This window comes from Pangasianodon hypophthalmus, chromosome 6, assembly GCF_027358585.1.
Source record: "Pangasianodon hypophthalmus isolate fPanHyp1 chromosome 6, fPanHyp1.pri, whole genome shotgun sequence".
Classification (NCBI taxonomy): Eukaryota; Metazoa; Chordata; class Actinopteri; order Siluriformes; family Pangasiidae; genus Pangasianodon; species Pangasianodon hypophthalmus.
Genome location: NC_069715.1, coordinates 16983666 through 17005696, shown reverse-complemented (window position 1 = coordinate 17005696; position 22031 = coordinate 16983666). Strand labels below are relative to the sequence as shown.

Below are 22031 nucleotides of genomic sequence, written 5' to 3'. Positions count from 1 at the left end.
CACGTCTGTACACCAGCCTTCATTGATATAAAAACATAATCCACCGCCTCTCGTTTTCCCCGACGACTCGGTGACGCAATCTGCTCTGAACAGCTGGAAGCCCATTAGATGAAGCGTGCTGTCCGAGATGGCTCCGTTCAGCCAGGTTTCCATGAAGCAAAGCACGGCAGAGTTTAGAAAGTCCTTGTTTGTGCGGGTGAGGAGTTGTAGTTCGTCTGATTTATTTGCTAGGGAGTGGAGATTCGCCAGATGAATGCTCAGCGAGTCCTAAAACCGCGCTGTCGGAATTTCACGAGTGCACCAGCGCGCTTCCCTCGTTTGCGTCGCCTGGAGCATTTGTATAGGATCGCAGCTCCTCCGACTAAAATGTCCAGTAAAACTTCTGTATGCGCAAACGTCGGCAAAAAGTTATTTGGTGTGCTATTTCTGATGTCCAGGAGTTCGTTTCCTGTAAAGCTGATCAGAAAAAAGTTGCTTAAGACAGGACAAACAAACAAAAATAGTACAAGTACCAAGGAACAATAAGAAATAAGCATGTTTGCACTAGGACACTCTAAACAAACTGGCACTGATTTTTTTGTACCTTCGTACTTTTTTGCGCCTTCGTCAGTGGATGTTTGTGGACATCCACTTCTCGTTTGGTCCATAACACTTCCAGGCTTTTTAAATTTGTTAAAAGTTTGGCAACTGCATTGTGTGTGATATGCTTGCCATGTTTCCTGTTAAAGCCCATCGCAACCTTGCAACAGTTTCCCAATCCAGCCATAAGAACGATTTCATTATGATGTTCTTTTGTCAAAAATATTCTTAAAGGCTATCTGAAAAAAATATAAACTAAGCATGAAAAATTTTGGAAGACATTTTGCTAAAAAGTGTTAATTTTCAACAGACTCCTATCAATTTCTTATTTTCTTTTAGTTAGCTATTTTAAATGTTTTGGTGACACTCACCTCTCAGTCCACGGTCAAGCGGGGTTTGCATCAGCATGTTGAGTTTTATTTCACATTACCTATCGTCTAACAAATCAAAAGCCTGGAATATCTGCCGATAGTGTGGTCTAGTGGCTCTCTGTTGCCATACCATGCTCATACTGCTGCACTTGCAAAATTCATTGTCACCGCTAACCCATATAAACAGGTCAGAGTTGGGTTTCCATTTCCCTGTACCCATACCAAGTAGGGACTCTCTCAGCATTTTAGATCAGTTTTGCACTCCTGCAGCTTCCTGATTAGAGGGCCCGTGGCTGCTCGTAGCTAACAACTGCTCCCCAACGCCGCAGCAAAAAAAGGCTGCCCACTACTCCGGGTGTGTGTTCACTACTGTGTGTGCACTTGGATGGGTTAAATGCAGAGCACAAATTCCGAGTATGGGTCACCATACTTGGCCACAAGTCACTTCACTTCACTTCTTCACTGATGTCCAATAGTAGATTTGGAGACTTGATAACTCTTAAAATGCTACACTCTTCTGCAAATCTCCAGTTATGGTCCTTGGATAAAATTTAACCACCCTCCTACCATTTGTGGGGGAAAACAGACAGTGGATAAAAGCATTTTTGGGCATGTAGCAATTTTTATAGCCATTGCCTGAATTATGGTCAACACAGTTTTGCCACATTTGTGTATATTAATATTTCCCATTCTGATGAATGACTAAGGGACTTTGGTCTCTGTGTCACCTCATATTCATAAATGGTGAAAGTCAGATATCTACTTAGAGTTCCTAAACACCTAAATTACCTAAAATATAAATGGGAACCATGCTTCAGGTACATTTTCTTCATAAGAATTTTTTTGTCTAAGGTTAGAATTCTCTCATTAAGTTAATTATCCAAAAAAGACATTTTTACCCACCATTACCAAGGCCCCAATAATGTTGGAGCTGAATTTATATCGGATATTGAAAACAAGTAGCCATTAGACCTTGTTCGTAGCATTTTTTACTGAATTTATTAACACTTACATTGCTTGCCATTGTTTCTACTTCTGTTCTGTATATGAAAGTGAAAATGTCAGCTTTTATTAATTTATTTATTTTAACTGAAATCAACAGTAACTATATCTGGCACTATGATGAATACCACCATCATTTGATGGTGAAACTATGACGGAAAAAAAAAAGTTTTTGCAGACTCAGGGTTTGCTTTGAAGAACAGACTACCTTGTAAAAAATTCTTTATAAAAACTGACATATTTGCATATATTATTGATTACCGATTAGTACATATACTGAAATGGGGGAAAATGCTTAAAAAAAAAAAAAAAAAAAAAAAGAATGAAAGAAAGAAAGAAAGAAAAGGTGGATCCAACTTTCTAACTGGCATTAAACAGTATGTATATGTTGCTGAAATGGTAACAAATTAAGAACAACAAAAAATACAGTCAGAATTTGATTTCCTTTATTGTATTTGATTTCTACCTTTGGGCAGAGAGCTTAGCAGCACTAGGGGTTGTGCCCAGGGAGCAAGAGATGACGGAAGTAAAATATTGATTCCTATTCTATCACCTTGCTAAACATCAACACAGTCTTCCAAGATGGAATAGGATGAAAGTTTTTGTGCTATGATGCTGTAATAATCACTTTAGTACTGATGCTGCAAGCAGACATTAGCTGTGTTGAGACTTTCATAAGCACTGGTCAATCACTAGTACTTCACTAGGCCAGGTTCTGGAATACAATATTGTAAATAACCCCAAATACCTTCAAGACATTTTAAAACTTTCGCTTAAATTAAGTTTTGCAAAGTCGAATTTGAAGAAACAGGTATGTTCATGATTTCTAGTAAGACCTGAAATAAAAGGGTTCAGTCTCTTAAGACTTTAACACTATAAGTGGTGGCAACTGGCTGGTCAACCCTTAACCAGATCCAATTGAACACCTTCATGCACATAATTCTGCACACAACTCAGGCCTTCATGAGCGCGTTTACAACAGCTCTGGCATTGAGGCTGCGGAGGTCATTATAGGTTTGTCCTGTACCTACAAACACAATGGGCTGACTTGTGATGTAGGTCATGGAAATTGCAGCACCAACCTACAGAGAAAAAAAAATGATATATAAAAACATTCTCATTGAAAACTGTGATATACTCAAGCATAAAATTGTCAATTGTTCTACCTTATCATCAATAGTGTCAAACTTGGTGAGAACAATGCCATCTATGAGTCTCGGATGATCAGACATTGAATGATCAGCCAGTGCCTGGTTAAACTTAACCTGCATACACACATTTTAAAATACAAAAGGCATTCAACACACTATATATATATATATAGAGAGAGAGAGAGAAACAATAGGGAACATCTGCACTGACATGTTTTTGCTTAGATTCCATCAGCTTGAGGTTCAGGTTTTCACTGCTTGTTACTGTTGAAATATGATCTAACAATTAAAGAATGTGGAATGTCAAGGAATGTTAAGTTGACATAACATCAAGTTGCCCTAAACTAATAATTTGTTGAAGCACCTTTTGATTTTATTACACCACTCAGTCTTTTTGGGTAAAAGTCTATCAGCATGGCGCATATTGACTTGGCAATATTTTCCCACTCTTTCTTGCAAAAACGATCTAGATCCGTCACATTGTGAGGGCATCTCCTGTGTACAGACATCTTCAGATCACCACACAGATTTTTATTTGGATTCAGGTCTGGGCTTTGGCTTGGCCATTCAAAAACATTGATCTTCTTTTGGTTAAATCACTCCTTTGTTGATTTGGATGTATACTTTGGGTCAATGTCATCCTGAAAGGTGAAATTCCTTTTCATCTTCAGCTTACTAGCAGACACCTGAATGTTTTGTACTAAAATCGACGGGTATTTGTAGCTATTCATGATTCCCTCCACCTTGATATAAGCCCCAGTTCTGGCTAAAGAAAAGCAGCCCTAAAGCATGATGCTGCCACCACCATGCTTCACAATGGGTATGGTGTTCTTTTGGTTATGTGCTTTTTTTTTTTTCTTTTTTTTTTTTAAATCAAACATACTTTTTGGAATTATGGCATAATTATACCTTTTGGAATTGGTCTCATCAGACCGCAACACATTTTGCCACACGGTTTGGGATGATTTAGTGGGGCTTGGATGTTTTTTGTGACAAAGGGCTTCCGTCTAGCCACCCTACCCCTTAGCACAGACATGTGAAGAATACAAGAGATTGTTGTCCCATGCAGACAGTAATGAGTACTTGTCAGATATTCCTGCAGCTCCTTTAATGTTACTGTAAGGTTCTTGGCAGCTTTTCTGGTAAGTTTTTGTCTTGTCCTTTTGTAAATTTTTGAGAGAGAACATCCTGTTCTTGCTAATGTCACTGTAGTGACTCATTTTCTCCACTTGTTGATGATGGCCTTCACAGTGTTCCATGGTACATCCAATGTTTTGGAAATTATTTTATACCCCTCTCCTGATCAATATCTCTCGACAAATGAGATACCGTTCAGGCTTTGTAAGCTCTTTGGGGACCATGGCTTCAGCAGTCAGACGAAACCAAGACATTGTCAAGAAAATCTTACAGAAACAGCTGTTCGTTATTTGGGGTTAATCAGAATAAGTTTATTGATGACAGATGTATTATAATTACTTTTGAACATGAGATTGAATGTGATTGGTTCAGCCTGAACACAGGCACAACCCCAGTTATAAAAGGGTATGTACACTTATGCAACCAGGTTACTGTAACTTTTTTTTTATTTTTCCTAAAATGTTTCTGATTGTATGTCAAAAAATAAAATACAATACTACAAATAAAAAAGTTATTTTTATATATGTTGTAATTTCACATTGAAGGTGGAAAAAGTTCTGACATGATTTATCTTGGTTTCATTTTTTTACATCACAGAAACCTGCCATTTTAACATGGTTGTGTAAACTTTTTATATCCATTGTAGATACCAGAAGTGGTTTGGTTTGTCCTATGATTTATCATCCATCTTTAAAAGTTATTCAAGCCCCACTGAAAAAGTTTCTGGTTGGTCATCTGCACTGTCAGTGGCTTCTTTCTGTGAAAGGGGATGTGGTGACTCAGTGGTTAAGACATTGGGCTACTGATCAGAAAGTTGAGTTCAAATCTCAGCACAGTCAAGCTTTACCCTTAACCCTTATCTGCTCAGTTGTAATCCTTTCTCAACTGTAAGCTGTTCTGGATAAAAGCATCAGTCAAAAAAGGGAAATGTAAATGTAAACACAGGTGGTTCTTGGACTAGTGAAAGCTAAAAGTCTACCTTGCACACTAAGTTTGTACTGCTCTCCTCTCTTTCCATCGAAGTTATAAAGCTTTTGTAAACAAAAGCCCTGTCCACAGGTATACAGATATTTTTTGAAAACGCTGTTAGTTCTCTGCATTTTTGCGTCCTGTACACATTAAAACACTGTTGTGGGTCACTGGAAACAAACTCGTTTTCAAAAACACCCTCCAAGGTAGATGGGAAAAGTATGCTTTTGAAAATGTTGACGTCACAACACAAACCTGCGCATTGCATTGCATGTGTTATGAATGTGATAGGACTCTGTTTACCATGGCTGCTGACCATGTTTGTGCCCTGTAAATTTTTATTTGATAAAGAGTTCGCAATTTAATCTTTTTTGTTTCATTATTACACCCTCATGTGAAGGCGCCAGAATATGATACTCGCTCTACTGCTCCACCACCCCGGGAGTACAAACCGCACTATGAACTAAGACCCAAGTGCAACATTAAGTGACCCTGACCAGGATAAAGCAGTTACTGGAGATAAATGAATGAACTTTTAGCCATGTTGGTGTTTTTTCAGCATTTCTCATTCTCTACGCAGACGTTTTTCATAACAGTATACGACACACTTTTTTTTTAATGACATAACCACTTGTGCTTATGTGAGGGTTTTCAAACTGTTTTTACTTTTTTTCCTGTGGATAGGGGATGTTAGTATTACAGTATGCTGCATATCTTGTTCTTGACCCTTTCTGCAATTACTCTGCAAGTGGAGTTCAGTAATTAGGCAATGCTGAACTTACCAGCTGATCCACAGCCTCATTGCCCACCAAAGCCTCTCCTACAAACAGCACCAAGTCTGGAGTATTGACAGCAATAAGTTTAGCCAGAGCAGTCATTAGTGGAGCATTATCTTGCATGCGGCCAGCTGTGTCCACCAGCACAACATCAAACCCCTGATTACGGGCTATAAGAGAAGAGGAGAGTAGAGAGAAAAAATAGTAACAGAAACAGAAAATTATAGCTGATTATGTATAGTCAGGTCCATAAATATTTGGACAATGACAAAGTTATTATTTTAGCTGAAGTTGAAATTAAATAATAGACTTTTAGCTTTAATTTGAGGGCATTTAGGAATTACAGTACTTTTCATATGTGGTCTGCCACTTTTTAAGGGACCAAAGTAACTGGACAACTAACATAAGTATAAATTAAATAGTTATTTAGTAATAGTTGGTTGCAAATCCTGTGCAGTCAATGACTGCCTGAGGTCTGAAACCCATAAACATCACCAGACGCTGGGTTTATTCCCTGGTGATGCTCTGCCAGGCTCTTAAGTTCCTTCAAGTTCCTGGTTGTTCTTGGGGAGTTTGCCTTCAGTTAGGCCTTCAGCAAATGATATATATGTGCAATTGGATTCATGTCAGATGACTTGGCCATTACAGAACATTCAACTTCTTTGCCTTAGGGTCATTCCATCTCAAGTGGTCCAATACATGTTGCTTGACCACTTTTAATTTTCCTAATTTTGAGTGATTACCTCTATGTATTGGCATTGCAAAACCATCATTTTTTTTTTTTTTTTTTTTAAATTTCATTTGGTTTAACCACAACAGCCATCTTTGTGTCATGGCACACAACTCTTCAGGGCAGTGGACCTCGAGGGCCAGATTTGAAGAAACCTGATCATTTTTATAAGTCTAAGAAACAACAACGTGCAAACATGTACATTTGTAAATATACATGTAATGTGTTCTAGAGATTAGTTTTTTGTTCCAAGGAGCCAAGACCATCCTGATCCGAGATATTGAGGTTTCTGTAAACAGCTGAATAAAAAAAATTTGTTGTGTGCCATGAAATTAAAAATGGCATGAAAAATTAAACACAGTCAAGCAACAAACTTTATAATTTTGGACCAATTATAGGACTTGAGATGGACTGACCCCTTACAAATATCTTGGGCTGTTTTCGAAGTATGCTTCAGCTCAATATCCATCTACAGTGAAGTGCTGTCCAATAAGTTTGAAGCATCTGGCTGAATCTGAGCAGATAATAACACCCTATACACTTCAGAATTCATCCTGCTGATTTTGTCAGCAGTCATATCATCAATAAAAACATGAGGTGGTATGCTTCTTATCATGAGCAGTTCCTTCCCATCTCCAAACCATTCCCAGGTTTTTTTCTCCACCAAGGTAAGAATTCTTCTGTCACTCACCACAGTCGTTTTTCATGGTCTTCCTGGCCTGTTGGTATTCCTGAGCTCACCAGTGCATTCTTTCTTTTTAAGAATGTACCAAATAGTTGACTTGGTCAGATCTAATGTTTTTGCTATCTCTCTGATGGGTTTGTTTTGATTTTTCAGCCTAATGATGGCTTGCTTCACCGTCAGTGACAGCTCTTTGGACTTCATATTAAGCGATAACAGCAACAGATTCTCAAATGCAAATGCCACACTTGAAATCAGCTCCAGACTTTTATATACTTACTTGTGAAATAATGAGGGAATAACATACACCTGGCCACGGAACAGCTGAGCAGCCAATTGTCCAATTACTCTTGGTCCTTAAAAAAAAAGGAGTGGACCCCATATAAAAAGTGCTGTACTTCCTACACTGTTCACTTGATTTGACTGCAAACACCCACAAATTTAAGCTGAAAGCCTGTTCTTTGAGCTCATACTATTTAATTTCAACACCAATGTACTGTGGTTGACAACTACAATAACAATAAATTTGTAAATGTTCAAAGATTTAGGGACCTGACTGTCTATTGTTTTCTACTAAAAAATATCATTCTTGAGTGGCTGCAAGGCTAGCTAATAGGCTAGCTAACTTGTCTAATTGTGTTATTAAGATTGAGAGAGTTCATTTGACACATTATGGAAACTGAATTACCGTAAGCAATAGCCTCCATTGCAATGCCGGCGGCGTCCTTGCCATAACCTCTTTCAAAGAGCTGAACAACAGGGCGTCCGTGCTGCTGTGGTGGGTGCAGTGAGTTCAGTCGTCGTTGGTGAGTCCTCAGCTGTTCCACTGCACCCGCACGAAATGTGTCACATGCAGCGATCAACACTGAGAAACCATTTTCAATTAGCCAGTATGAGATCTGTAGGAAGGGATAATTATGATCTCCATGATTCTACAAGTCTCTGGAACTGTACACCACTGCACTCACCTGCTTGGTGGGAATATGCCATAACATTAAAACCACTGACAGGTGAAGTGAAGCCTAGTATGTGTATCTTTGATAGTAATGAGTTTATGCTTTTGTAAACATACCCACTCTGTGCAGTTATGGATAGACTGTTATTGCTAATAGTCTAAATGCAGATATCAGGATGTCCCACTGTTCCTAATGAACCAATGCCCAGTTGAGCAGCCTTTGCGACTAAAGCTCCTGCCATGCCCAAAGAACCCTGTTCCAAAGTTACTTAGATGACGATCTTTTTCTCTCTTGATCAAAAATTTAGGTCAACTAGGTTTGCTCAGCACTTTCATACAAGCCACAGAGTATGGTAGGATATACATTTTTGAATCGAATCATGCAGAACTGCATTGCTATGTTTGCTCACTCATTTATTCAGATTTTTCCTCTTTGTCACCTGGCTGTCTTATCTATGTAAATTTATTATAGAAAGCTACATTACACCACCAGAGCGTGACAAACTGTAAAAAAATATACTGACAGAAATAAGGTGTTGTTTGTGCAATTTAACATTGCCCTTATCTGGTATTGGGGTTGGAAGTTTGGATTTCTCTGATTATCTAAGGCTACTATAACTGTTGTTCTAACAAAGTTAAAAACACAACTATCAGATTATAAAAATAAAATTACACTTTAAAAAAAAGCTAGGACAGGCAAGCAGTGACAGTCAACAAATGACCCAAATACATTAAATTCCAGTGTTGTGTAAAAGCAATTAAACAAACTAACAATAATTTCCTATAAAAACAGCAGCCATACGGTCCTGACCTTGGCAAGGTTGGTCGACTTGCCAACTCCATTGACCCCGCAGAAGGTAATGACGAAAGGCTTGTGCTGAGCCTGTGCCTCAAGTACATCTCTAAGAATGTCCACTCTTCGTTTTGGCTGCAAGATTTGCACCAGTGCATCCTGCAGAGCTTGCTTTACCATAGACGCCACAGCTATCAAGAGGGGGAAAATGAGAAAAGCAGGAGAGAGAAAGAACATCACACAATAAATAAACACAGATTCTATATATACATATTAAACATCAGCAATTCAACAACCAGATGCCCAAACTCACTCACTGACACAACAGCCACTTGGAAGCTCAATTTCATTTTAAACAAGTTCCCCATTATCAATCTGCTGTAACTGACAACTACTCTACCAGTGACAGACATTTGTCCTTCTTTTTTTTTTGTTTTTAGGATAGCTAATTTGGCTTGTCCTAACAAAGATTGTGCACTGCTCTCTCCATTTTTAACCCTTTTCTTGCAGTATTTTGGCGTACCCAATCGACTTATCAACATTTTCAATCAGTATAAACAAATTAATTGTTTTATCACTGCAAGTCTGTTATAAGATTAGCCAGGACACTGTTGGGTTTCGGTGTGTAAAGTATCATGACTGTGAGGCAGGGTGATGGTAAAGGAAAGGGTGTGAGCCCCCTGCTGGGCAAACAATTCACACCTCTCCAAAATAACACTAGTATAGAGATACAACCGACAGCACAACTAAAGTTTTTTTGGTATTAAACACCGTATACAACTGCTACAATAAAATTCTAACATTTAAACCTAGTAGGCTAGGTAAAAAAGAAATACTTACGAAAAACTGCAAATTCTTAAAGCCCTAAGTGTCTACTGCCACTACTGTTGAGTGTGACATCACAAAGAAATTCAATGTTGAACACAGGCACCCCCAAAACAGGTGGAAATTCAAATTTTTTCCCCATATGTGCAGCCCAATGTAAACAGCTATTTAGTGAATAAAAAATCCTGCCTGCTAAATATTTTGTAAAAATAAAATTAAGGGACTATCTTAAACATTCACCAAATGTGTGGAAATAGTATTGAGAGCATTACAAAAAGGACATCCTGGTGAAACAATTGTGTAAATTTATAAACCAGACTGTTAGTGGTAACTGCACAGTGAAGCAGTCTCTAGATCTCTTCAGATCTTTTAGGTATCAGAGATTTATACAACATACATGTCTCAATGATGATATCTTCCTAGGTATTGGGGGTGGGTCCTCCATTTCTGTTCCCTCAACTGTACATAAAAAAAGATCTTATACATATGGAGTATAAGGACCTTTTGAATTTTTGTATATTGAATATAAGGGCATTGGACCAAAAAATCTAAGTCTGATACCTTTCTAACACCATAAGTTGGTTAGTGCTGTCATTCACTTCTCACATTTTTAGTGTTACTTTATATTGTAGGTATGTGAGGTGGGCAAATAATTACTGTAAAATTAAATATTAGAAATTATTATTTTTAAATAATAATTCTATTTATTATTCTACTCTATTCTATTTATTTATTATCTATTAATAATTATTTTTTATAATAAGTCTATTAAAGAGGCACCAGTCCAATACACAAAATAATCTCTGAAAGAGATACGACATCACAATGGTTGCATCACCAAAATAAGATTTAGTAATAATTTGCCTACTATCTGAAGGATATTTAATTTAAATCAAGCTAGATGAATCTGTTGACAGTTTTTAGAACTCTTTGTGAAAAAAGAGAAACACACAAGTAAAAGTTTAATAATAAGGAAGGTATGCATCAATATAATACAAAATATATGGTAATGAAAAACATATATAAACTTACTTAAAATAATAGATAATTAGTTAATAACTGGAATGAAGCTCAATGGCAGACACAAAGAGCCCAGGCAGCTGTTTAGATGTTTTGTGAAGTGGGCAAAAGAGTCGCTCTACTTAACATACTAATTCTAGCTAAACTACCATGCTAACATTGAAGAAGGTATGTAGAGCAGCTTTATAGTTAAGTTCTGATGGTGTGTCTCTGGTTGGTCCTGACCTTTTAAGTGATTCAATTCACTTCAATTTTATTTGGATATCGCTTTTAACAATGGACATTGTCACAAACCAGCTTCACAGAAATAAATACATTCAAATTAAATTAAACCAAAATAAATTGTAAATATGTGAATTTATCCCTAATGAGCAAGCCAGAGGCGACAATGGCAACGAAAAAACTCCCTGAGACGATATGAGGAAGAAACCTTGAGAGAAACCAGACTCAAAAGGGAACCCATCCTCATCTGGGTACTAACGGATAGTGCTATTATAAATAAATCCCTTCTATAACTATGCACTATAGGGACAAATAGTGCAATTGTCCAACCAGTAAATTCATCACAGTTTTCACATGAAGTCCAGTTTTTTAAACCTATCTACTCTTCATTGATGGAGTCCTAAGTACAAAGCTGCTCGCAGCCACCACAGCAATCTCAATACTTCAGTGTAGTCAGCCGTGGCATTGATAGAGAGTGCAAAGAAAAAAAATCCTCAACGTGGCACAGTTCAGCAAACTTATGCTGAATGTCCAACTGTAGCGTTTGAGTCTGGTTCCCCGGATTACGGATGAACGATTAGGACTCTACGTAGACAGATTATTGGTGGAACAGGCCAACAGTGGAGACTTAGCTAAGATCGAGGTGAGATCAGCCAGAATTAAGATTCAAAAAATGCAACTCTGAAGTTGATGAACGGAGATTACTTGGGGACAACTATTTGTATATTCATAAAATGCCTTGTTTTGTGCACTCATGAAATGTAATCCAAAATTCCAAGCAAGATTTTACAATACATTTGAAACCAAACATGACATAGTTGCTGTGATTCCTATGCATTGCAGGAAAATGAAATGGATTACGCAACCATCAAGTATGCAATTATCACACAAACACAGTGCATGAAAATGGAGGTTAGGAAAGTCCCAAGCAATTTTCATGTTTGATGTGTTCGAAAAGAAAATCTAAAAGTCTAATACCAAAGGATTCGACAAACTTCTGCCCCATTGTCTTCCCATAAAAATAATCTGATCTATCCTGAATCTGTCCCCTCTTGTAGCAGAGAAACCTAGATCTTTCATTCATTCATTCATTCATTCATTCATCTTTCGGTGTATTGTGGCCATCCTGGTTGTTGGCCTCGCAGATAACCTTAGGAGAGCTTCAAAGGGCAGTTCATGATCATCCCAGGCAGGCAGATAATGGAGTTCATATATATTAAAAAAAAAAAAAAAAAAAAAGAAGTGTCCGTCCTAACCTTTTGTTGACCTTCCTTGTTATGGTTTATGGGTTGGACAAGAATGATCTTAGTACAGGGGTTACATCACTGGCAAAGGTCCTACATCCCCCCATCTGTTGTCTTGTCTTGCTAACAGAACTCTGAACAAAGACAGCCTCTGTCCTGGAAATATAATAGAGATGAGAGCCCCCCTCTTCCTCTCCCAATAATGGCATGGAGTTAGGTTAAAGCCAAGTAACTATGGTTAACTCAGAACTAGCATATAGCACATTAAGGTAAAGAGAGTAAAGGGATGAATATAATTATAAAGGGGTATAACATATATAACAGAGAAAAAAAGGTACTCAGACAGCACTGATTAAAGCAGTAAATGGCCCATTACTGGCCTCTGATGAGGGTTGTGTCTGCTTGGTTGTGCTGCTTGACCTTAGTGCAGATTTTGATACCACTGATCATAATATTCTTCTAGACAGACTAGAAAATGTTGTCAGAGTAAAGGAAATGGCGCTCTGATATAGTTTGAAGATGTAAGTGCATACTAAAGCAAAGTTTGGTGTTCAACAAGGCTCTATTTTATGCCCACTGTAAATGCATACTAAAGTAAAGTTTGGTGTTCAACAAGTCTCTATTTTATGCCCACTGCTTTTTTCTCTATATATGCCACCTGTAGGTACAATTATTCATAAATATGGCACTAGCTTCCACTGCTATGCCGATGACACACCGATCAGCCATAACATTAAAATCACTGATAGGTGAATCGATTATCTCGTTACAATGCACCTGTCAAGGGGTGGGACATATTGGGTAGCAAGTGAACAGTCACTTCTCGTAGTTGATGTGCTGGAAGCAGGAAAAATGGGCAAGTGTAAGGATCTGAGCAACTTTGACAAATTGTGCCAAATTGTGATGGCTAGACAGTGCATCAGCAAACCAGAGCATCTCCAAAATGGCAGGTCTTGGGGGCGTTCCAGGTATAGAGTGGTGCAGTGGTCATGGGTGCCCAAAGCTCATTGATGCATGTGGGGAGCAAAGGCTACCACAGAAAGGTGTCAGAACACACAGTGCATCACAGTTTGCTTACCTGGGGAAGAGACAGCACCAGGATGCACTATGGGAAGAAGGTAAGCCGACAGAGGCAGTGTGATGCTCTGGGTAATCTTGGGTCCTGGCATTCATTCATGTGGATGTTACTTTGACATGTACCACCTACCTACACATTGCTGCAGACCAAGTACACCCCTTCATGGCAACGTTATTCCCTAATGGCAGTGGTCTTCTTCAGCAGGATAATGCGCCCTGCAAAAATCGTTCAGGAATGGATTGAGGAACATAAAGAGTTCAAGGTCTTGATTTGGGCTCCAAATTCCCAAGATCTCAATCCGATCAAGCATCTGTGGAATGTGCTGGACAAACAGTCCAATCCATGAAGGACCCAACTCACAACTTACAGGTCTTAAAGGATCCGCTGCTAACATCTTGGTGCCAGATACCACAGCATACCTTCAGAGGTCTTGTGGAGTCCATGCCTTGACAAGTAAGAGCTGTTTTGGCAGCACAAGGGGGACCTACACAATATTAGGTAGGTGGTTTTAATGTTATAGCTGTATGTTTCAGCAAAACCAAATGACAGACACTACCTTAAGAAGGTTGAGGAATTAGACACTAGATGCTGAGTAACTTCCTACTAGGAGGACCACAGCCAGTTGGAATTAAGCTTTGTGATTATGTAGTAACTCTGTATGGTCTTTCAGTTACATCATGGGCAGCACCTCGATGTGAATATTGACTCCAGGCAATCATTTGAAGCTTATGTAGATAAAATTACTAAAACAGCCTTGTTGCATCTCAGAAATATGGCTAAGATAAGAAATGTAATGTCACTACATGACACTGATAAACTAGTTTATGCTTTTGATATCTCTAGGTAGGAGTACTGCAATGCGTTGCTGTCTGGATGTTCTAGAAGGTGCATAAACAAGCTCCAGTTAGGTCATGATGCAGAAGCCAGAGTCCTTACTAGAACCAGAAAATTTTACTATATCCTATCCACACTAAATTGGCTCCCAGTAAAATTTTGCATTGATTATAAAATACTACTAATGACCTATAAAGCAGTAAATGGTTTTGCACCACAGTACCTGAGGAACCTTCAATTTTTTTTATGATCTGCCATGCTTGCTTCTATCAAAAGTAGCAGGCTTTTTGTTGGTACCTAGAAAAACCTAAAATTCTAAAATAGCTAGAATTATTTTATCAAAGTCCCACAATTATGAACCAGCCTTCCAGTTTGTGCTCAGGATTCATACACAGTCTCAGTCTTAATAAGAGCATACTTAATACTCTGTGTGTTCTCCCTCGCTCTCTCCCCTCACCCTGTTTCAATCAAGCTACATATGCTACTACTGCTGCTTGATGAGATGCCTGCCCTCCATACATGCCTGGCCCATTCTGATGCTTGTGCTTGGAGTCTTCTTCACCTGAAAATCACTCATTTCTGCTGAGGATGGCCCCACAGGATTAGCCTGAAGTTTGCCATGAAATTGCTGGGGATAGTACTAGACGGATAACCTAAAGATGGTTGTGGATGGTCTCACTTAATGATAGCTTAATGATTGCACTTGCTAGAAACTGTCTTTGCTCAAGTCTTATTAATTATACAGTGGATAATGGGTACACTTGCATACTACAGACTTAGCTAAAACTCTAATTAAATAAAAAATGTGTCTGGTGCTCATACTGATGATCCTTTCAACACACTTAGCACTGCCTGACACTACAGAATACAGTTCTGAAAGAGCAATGACTGTTAATCATGCTGTCTGGTGTTACCTTTTGAGTCTGGTTTCTCTCAAGGTTTCTTCCTCATGTTGTCTCAGGGAGTTCTTCCCTTGCCATCACTGCCTCTGGTTTGCTAATTGGGAATAAATCTATATCTGGATATCTGTAAAGCTGCTTTGTGACAATGTCCATTGTTATAAGCACTACATAAATAAAACTGAATTTAATGGAATTTAACTAAATTAATTGAAATAGTTCACTAGGTAAGAGTAAAATCTTGTTCAGAATGCAAGTCAATGTTTGGAATTTAGTCACAGATACTACTAGTGAGATTAGTAAGTAAGCAGATTGTAACTTATTTCCAAAAGTACACTTTAAAGAATATTTCTCATAGGTAATTTTGAAGTAATAAATCTACTAATCTAAGAAAATTCCACATAAGCACATGAAAAATCTCAATTTCATATGATTCAGGGCCTCTCTGACTTAAAGTCTTATTTTCTTCTGATGCTGCTAAAAGTTACCCACTAAATTAGTTAATCAATAGAAATGTAGGAATTTGGGCAACCGCCGTCTGGGAAACATTCTGACCACTGAACAATAGCTTGAAAGGCAGTTATCATTTTACTAATGAGACAAACACAGTATCTGCTATTGCCATGAAGGAAGACACACCATTTTACTTTTGTAAAAAGACACCGAACAGAATGTTGGGTAAACTCCATAGTGTATTTCCTATAAATGAGTCAAAAAGGATTTATGGCACTGGGGTTCTTGTTTCCCTTTTACTCTCAATAAGGCATGTCTAACATCTCAACATGACTCCACTTTGTGCAGTTGAAGTAGACAAAGTTCACATGCTAATGACACCAGACTGGGACAGCTCAAGTTTTTGTTTGCAGTTATGAGGAAGAATTGTAACTTTACTATAAGACTGATTATTTCAAAGATGTGAAAACAAACGTGTTGCAACAATGTCCTTTGGTATGTTTTGGACCAAGAAGCACGAAAACATAAGACAGATTGAAGCTGACAGGGTGGCAAAAAAGCAGTCAGGGTGTTTCCTCACTCTTGCGATTGAAAAGAACTGTTATGTTTTTCACTATGGGCTAAATTTGTCAGTTGTCACATCACCAAACGGTTGCCGACTGGCTACTACACCACTTGCTGAGTGTGAACAATGAACTCCAAGTTCAGTTTCATTCAGGGCAGAGAGAGAGGAGCCACTGTCCAAAACTTGAGTAGACAAACCTCTGTCCTCATCAGTTGCTGAAGAACTGAGCATGGGGACTGAGAGGAAAGATTTTACATTTGTGACCTTTGAGGGGCAGTGTCAGTCTGTAACATACCATAAGGATGCTGTGTACCACACACTTCAAAAGGATTAGAGATCTCTACTTGGGCCCAAACCTTTTTCCTGTGACACTTACAGCTGAAACAGGATCAAGCAAGTATTGACCAAAAAGCATAGGATCACACACAGCTACACACAGACTGGATGTACAACCTCCACTTTGCCCAATGTAAGCTCCAAGAATACCTTTTAACTAGAAGTTGGCTTTGTGTGTAGCTTATTAGTTTGGGCTTACAGTCCTCAAACCTCAAACATATGTCTTCTATGTTAGTGTCCTGTTGAATAGCCTTGTCTTCAAATAGTGTGCTGGAGACTGAAGAAATCTCAGTTCCTATATCTTCACAGGTTAATTTACTTTCTATGGTATGTGTACATTTGGCTAGTACTATCTTTCCTTATTAGATCACCAAGAAATTGGAGACAATGAGGCTTTTCAGGTTCAAAAGTGTCAGAAAACAGGGGGGTAAGACAGAACCCTCAGATGTCCCTTCTCTACTGGGTCCCTTATTTTTACTCTCCAGAATAGGTGTGGAAGAAGGCCTGTGGAAGGTGGAACAAGGCATAATCAAGTTTCTTGATATACAACTCAATGTTGCTGTTAGGCAGCTCAAGATCAAAAAGTTCAATATTGTTTGTCCACCCCTATACTCCTATGATTTTTTTTAAAGAAAGCCTATATGCTATCCAACACACACTGTCAGAACATTACCACAGTTTTAATAGTATTTGGATTCTCATAGCCAAGTAAGGCCTCAGCCTGCCGTAGTCCCTGGAAGACTAAATGTTAAATGCTATAAAATGATGAATGTTAAAACTGATAAAATGCTATAAAAAGGCCTTTTGAATATATATGAACAAGTCTTCTGGAGTTTGAGATTATAGAATATTAACAACAGGCATCCATCCTCTATAAGATATCTGAGGAAGGACCCACTTCCTTCTCTTACTATAACATGCTGCTATGCCTTCCCATGTTTGTCTTTTATGTATTCATCAATTACAAAGAAGATTCCAGCAATTTTAAAACCATCACTGGTCCATCCACATTGCTGTGGAAGCTGGAGGTCCTGTGTTGCAGCAGTAAAGTTCTGCATTTGTCCCATATAATGCTGGCAGATGGTAAATGAATGATGATAAATTTTCAGTGTGTGTGTGTGTGTGTGTGTGTGTGTGGTAGAAATATGCAGACTTCAAGTGTCTTCATTCAGTAGACAGATTGCCTGAGGGTAGAAACTCCTTCTGAGTCTTTCTGTTTTGGTCCTCAGGATCCGGTAGGGCTTCCCTGATGAGATAACTGAGAAGATACTGTTTCCAGGGTGGTGAAAGTCTTTTACAATCCTTCTGACCCTGGGCTTGCATCGCTGGTTGTAGATGTTTGTGACGCAGGGGAGAGAATTCCTGATGGGCTTCTCTGCTGCCCTCACCACTCCGGACAGCACCTTTCAGTCCTGGGCCGTGGTGCCTCTGAACCAGGTGGTGATGGTCCCAGTGAGAAGACTCCACAGCCCCAGTGTAGAAAACCTTCAGCACCCTGTGAGAGACTATGAACCTGGCCAGATGTCATAGATGGTAGAGATGCTGGTGTGCCCTTGGTGGAGGTGTGGTTTCCCATCATGATCACCTGGGGGCTTCCAGTCAGGAAGTCCAGAATCAGAATCAGAAGGTCCAGAAGTGTTTAGCCCCAGATTCTGGAGTTTTTTACAGAGGAGTGAGGGGACAACGGTGTTAAAGGTGGAGCTGTAATCCACAAACAGAATCTGCACATAGTTTCCTTTCCTCTGGGCAAGGTAGGAGAGGGTAGTGTGTTGGGTATGGTTGACATCTGTGGACCTGCTGGACCAGTATGCAAACTAGGCAAACTAGGTCTAGGCAACTGGGGAGGGCAGAGCAGACGTAGTCTCTGACCAGCTTTTCAAAGCACTTCGTCACTATAGAAGTGAGTGCTAGAGGACTTTATTCATTCAGGGAGGCAGGGTGAGGGGTTTGGGGACAGGAATAATGGTGGAGGACTAAAAACATGTGGGGACAACACTCTGTTTGAGGGAGAGGTTAAAAATGGTGGTAAAGACTGGTGATAGCTGGTTAGCACAGACTTTTACCACATGTCCAGGGATGTTGTCCAGATCGCATGCTTTTCTGGTGTTAACTTTGTGTAGGACCTTCCTCACATCCAGTTCTGAAATGACCAGTCTTTCCTCTTCCCCAGCTAGACCTGATGGTTCATACTCACGGTTTTCCTGGTCTGTGCTGGTAACCTCAAACCGTGAATAGATGATGTTCAATTCATTGGCTAGAGAGGCACTGCCATTATAAATGGCTTGGGTTTGTAGTCTGTAACAGTTTGCATGCTCTGCCACAGATGCCTGGAATCTGCCTGCTCAAATGGGTATCATTCTTGTCCTTGTATTTCCTTTTGGCTTCCTTCACTGTCTTCCTCAGGTTGTAAGAAGCTGCTTTGTATTTGTCCATGTTGCCGGTCTGCAGCCCTGCGTTGTAGGCAGCTGTGTCCTCCTGCGCATGTTGTAGCGTGGCTCGTGACTGGTTAGTCCAGCGCCACACCTCCTGTGTCACTGGGTCTTCCCTCCGCAGTCTTTGTTTATATTTTGGAAGTAGTAATATGGTGACATGGTCTCACTTACCAAGTGGCTGTGTTTTTATTGTCTTATAGCAGTCTCTGTGTCGTGTGTAGCAGTGACCCAGCATCCTTCATCCGAGTGTATTGCAGGTTATGTGTTGATTGAAATCCGGCATGACTTTTTTCAGGTTAGCCTTGTTAAAGTCACCAGTAATCACTGCATCCAGGTGCAATGATTGTAGTAGTCCAATGTCCCTGTGTAATGTCGATAAAGCAGTGCACCATTTGTCGTTGGTCATAACACCCCAGATTTTCCCTGAGCTCTCCGTCCTGGTCCATGTGGTGAAAGGAGATCCCAAGCAGCTGTACAGCATGGTCCGGGATGGTTGGGGTGAGCTTGGCATGGCGTGGCGTGTCTTGGTGAGGTAAAGAGCACTGCAGAACCTGAAGTCTAGCTGGAACTGTATCTGGGCTCTAAGGTCATCCAGTTTGTTGTCGATGGACTGGACATTAGCTAACAATATGCTGGGCATTAGTGTGGAGTGTGCCCTGGCTTGTACCAGGTTCTTCATTCCAGCTCTTTTTCCTCATCGTCATCGCCGCTGTCTCAGGAGAGTAAGTCCATTGTTTACCTGGCTCAGAATGACCTCTAGAGGCCAATCAGCACCAGGATGAAAACGGGAATTAGAGTGGTGAGTAAAGTCTATTCCAATGTTGATTAAAGTTTGTCGGACATGTGTCCATGGGCTAACTATCACAAAAAACGAGATAAAAAACAAGGTAAAAGACCTTGCAGTGCGGGTTGTGAGCACTAACGTAGACAGCCTTCCTTAGCGGCGCCGTCTTGTAAGAAAATCTGGGGTGGTGGAGTGTGTTACAATCATCATCTGCATAAACTGTTGAATTGGAGCCACCTCTGGAAACCAGGAGCAGCAAACCTATGCAGCCACCTCCTTAGCGAAGCTAGCAAAAGCTCAGTGCTGATGCATAAAGCAGCCCTGAAGAATATCCCTGGTGACTGAAAATGGTCTTGTTAGGCACCCACTGTTTCTCAACATGCTGTATATATTGTTGTATAACAGTTTTGATGTTTGACACAAAGTTTGGCGACATCCAAATGCTTCCAAAGCCTTCTCTTGGTCTAAAGAGAACTTTTGAACAGAATGGAGATGTGTACATGTTTCCCAGAAGACAAAATAAGTTAAATTTACCCTGATCTTCAAATTCAAAAAGTTTTCACCCCCCGGCTCTTAATGCCTGGGTTTTTCCTTCTGGAGCATCAGTGAGCATTTGAACCTTCTGTAATAGTTGCATACGAGTCCCTCAGTTGTCCTCAGTGTGAAAAGATGGATCTCAAAGTCATACAGTCATTGTTGGAAAGGGTTCAAATACACAAAAAATGCTGGAAAACCAAAGAATTTGTGGGAGCAGTTTAACTGTTCAGGACAAACAAGGGACTCATGAACAACTATCACTAAACAATAAAACACAGCTGTGGATCATTCAGGTAACAACACAGTATTAAGAATCAAGTGGATGTAGGACTTCCAGGTTTCGATATGAGAGAGTAGCACGCACTTCACGACGGCTCCGTAAAAAATCTAATATGTCAGAACATCTTTTTAGCAATTGTGAACATTGATAAAATTATAGTCTCACATCCTAGAAACTACTAGCCGACTTTAGGATTTAATTTGTCCAGTTTTCCAAACATGCCGGCCAAATCTCGGAAAACACCGGACCAGGCCGCAGCCTCCGGCTTTAATGTTGAAGAAGCGCCTGAAGAAGATGCTCCAGAGGCGGGTAGTTCAGTCATCCTCAACGCGATCTCTTCCCTTCGCGCGGAACTTCTTTCAATCAAATCGGACATTGGGGAAATCATAGATTCAAAGATCGAACAGCTCGCTGTCGCTATCAGAGGAGAACTGTCAGCATTTAAAAACGAGGCTAGCGCGGCAATCTCGGAGATTAAAGCTACGATGGACAATCACGCTGCGAAAATAACAAGCCTGGAAAGTTATGCTTCCACTTCTTCTGATACAATGGTTAAGATGGAACAAGATGTGGGAATGCTAAAGCGTACCGTGGAGCAACTTACAGAAAAATGTACTGATCTCGAAAGTCGCAGCAGAAGACAAAATATCCGCATACTGAACATTAAAGAGGGCGCTGAATCCGGAGTAAAACCAAGGGATTTCGTTGCGAAACTCCTCGCAGAGGCCCTGTCGTTAGAGAAACCCCCGCACGTGGACCGAGCCCACCGAGCTCTACGCGCCCGTCCTGGAAATGATGAACCACCTCGAGCCTTCATTCTGTGCTTGCATTATGTCCACGAGAGGGAAGAAATCATGCAAAAGGCGGCCAGGATGCAGCAGATTCTCTTCAGGGGCCAAAGACTCCACATCCTTCCGGACTATCCGCCTGCTGTGGTAAAGCGACGCGCACTTTTCAAACGCGCGAGGGAGTTGCTGAAGGATAAACCCGGAGTCAAATACGGTCTGCAATACCCTGCTAAACTGAGGGTCTCGCACAACGGCAAAGAGTTCTACTTCACCGATCCAGATAAAGCGGTCAGGATTGCTGAAAGCAACTTTGAAATTCCAGGACCAGTTTAAAGGATGTCGTTGGACTGAGTCAAGTAAGATCAGAATAATGTGACCGACGAACTTTAATCATAAGCATTGACTCTTTACATGGCTTTTTACATGACTCTTGTCGTGTTATGTTATATTGAGATGCTCCCCTTGAACTCCTTATTACGGAGCTGTGCTGATACGAGTTTTTGGAAGTTTAAGGTTTGATCCTTTTTGAAGGTATTTGTTAGGTTTTATTTCACTGTATCTTTTATATAATTTGTTATTATATTTTACT

At 39.9% G+C, this 22031-nt stretch overlaps 1 protein-coding gene across 8 annotated transcripts in view; it reads right to left on the bottom strand.

Moving 5' to 3' along the window:
• Positions 1-2376: 2376 nt before the first annotated feature.
• Positions 2377-22031, bottom strand: part of srpra (SRP receptor subunit alpha) — an 89810-nt gene continuing 70155 nt past the window's right edge. For 6 of the 8 annotated variants that reach the window (XM_053234785.1, XM_034305391.2, XM_034305394.2 and 3 more), the window contains 5 exons: positions 9164-9336; positions 8086-8296; positions 5992-6155; positions 3119-3217; positions 2377-3034 (listed from right to left, as the gene is read on the bottom strand). In XM_053234785.1, coding sequence (XP_053090760.1) covers positions 2906-3034; positions 3119-3217; positions 5992-6155; positions 8086-8296; positions 9164-9336 — 776 coding nt within the window. In that variant the 3' untranslated portion in view covers positions 2377-2905. Of the gene's footprint in view, positions 3035-3118; positions 3218-4522; positions 4998-5991; positions 6156-7054; positions 7754-8085; positions 8297-9163; positions 9337-22031 lie in introns of those variants that run through there. The other 2 variants (XM_053234786.1, XM_053234787.1) reach the window with 2 other exon arrangements.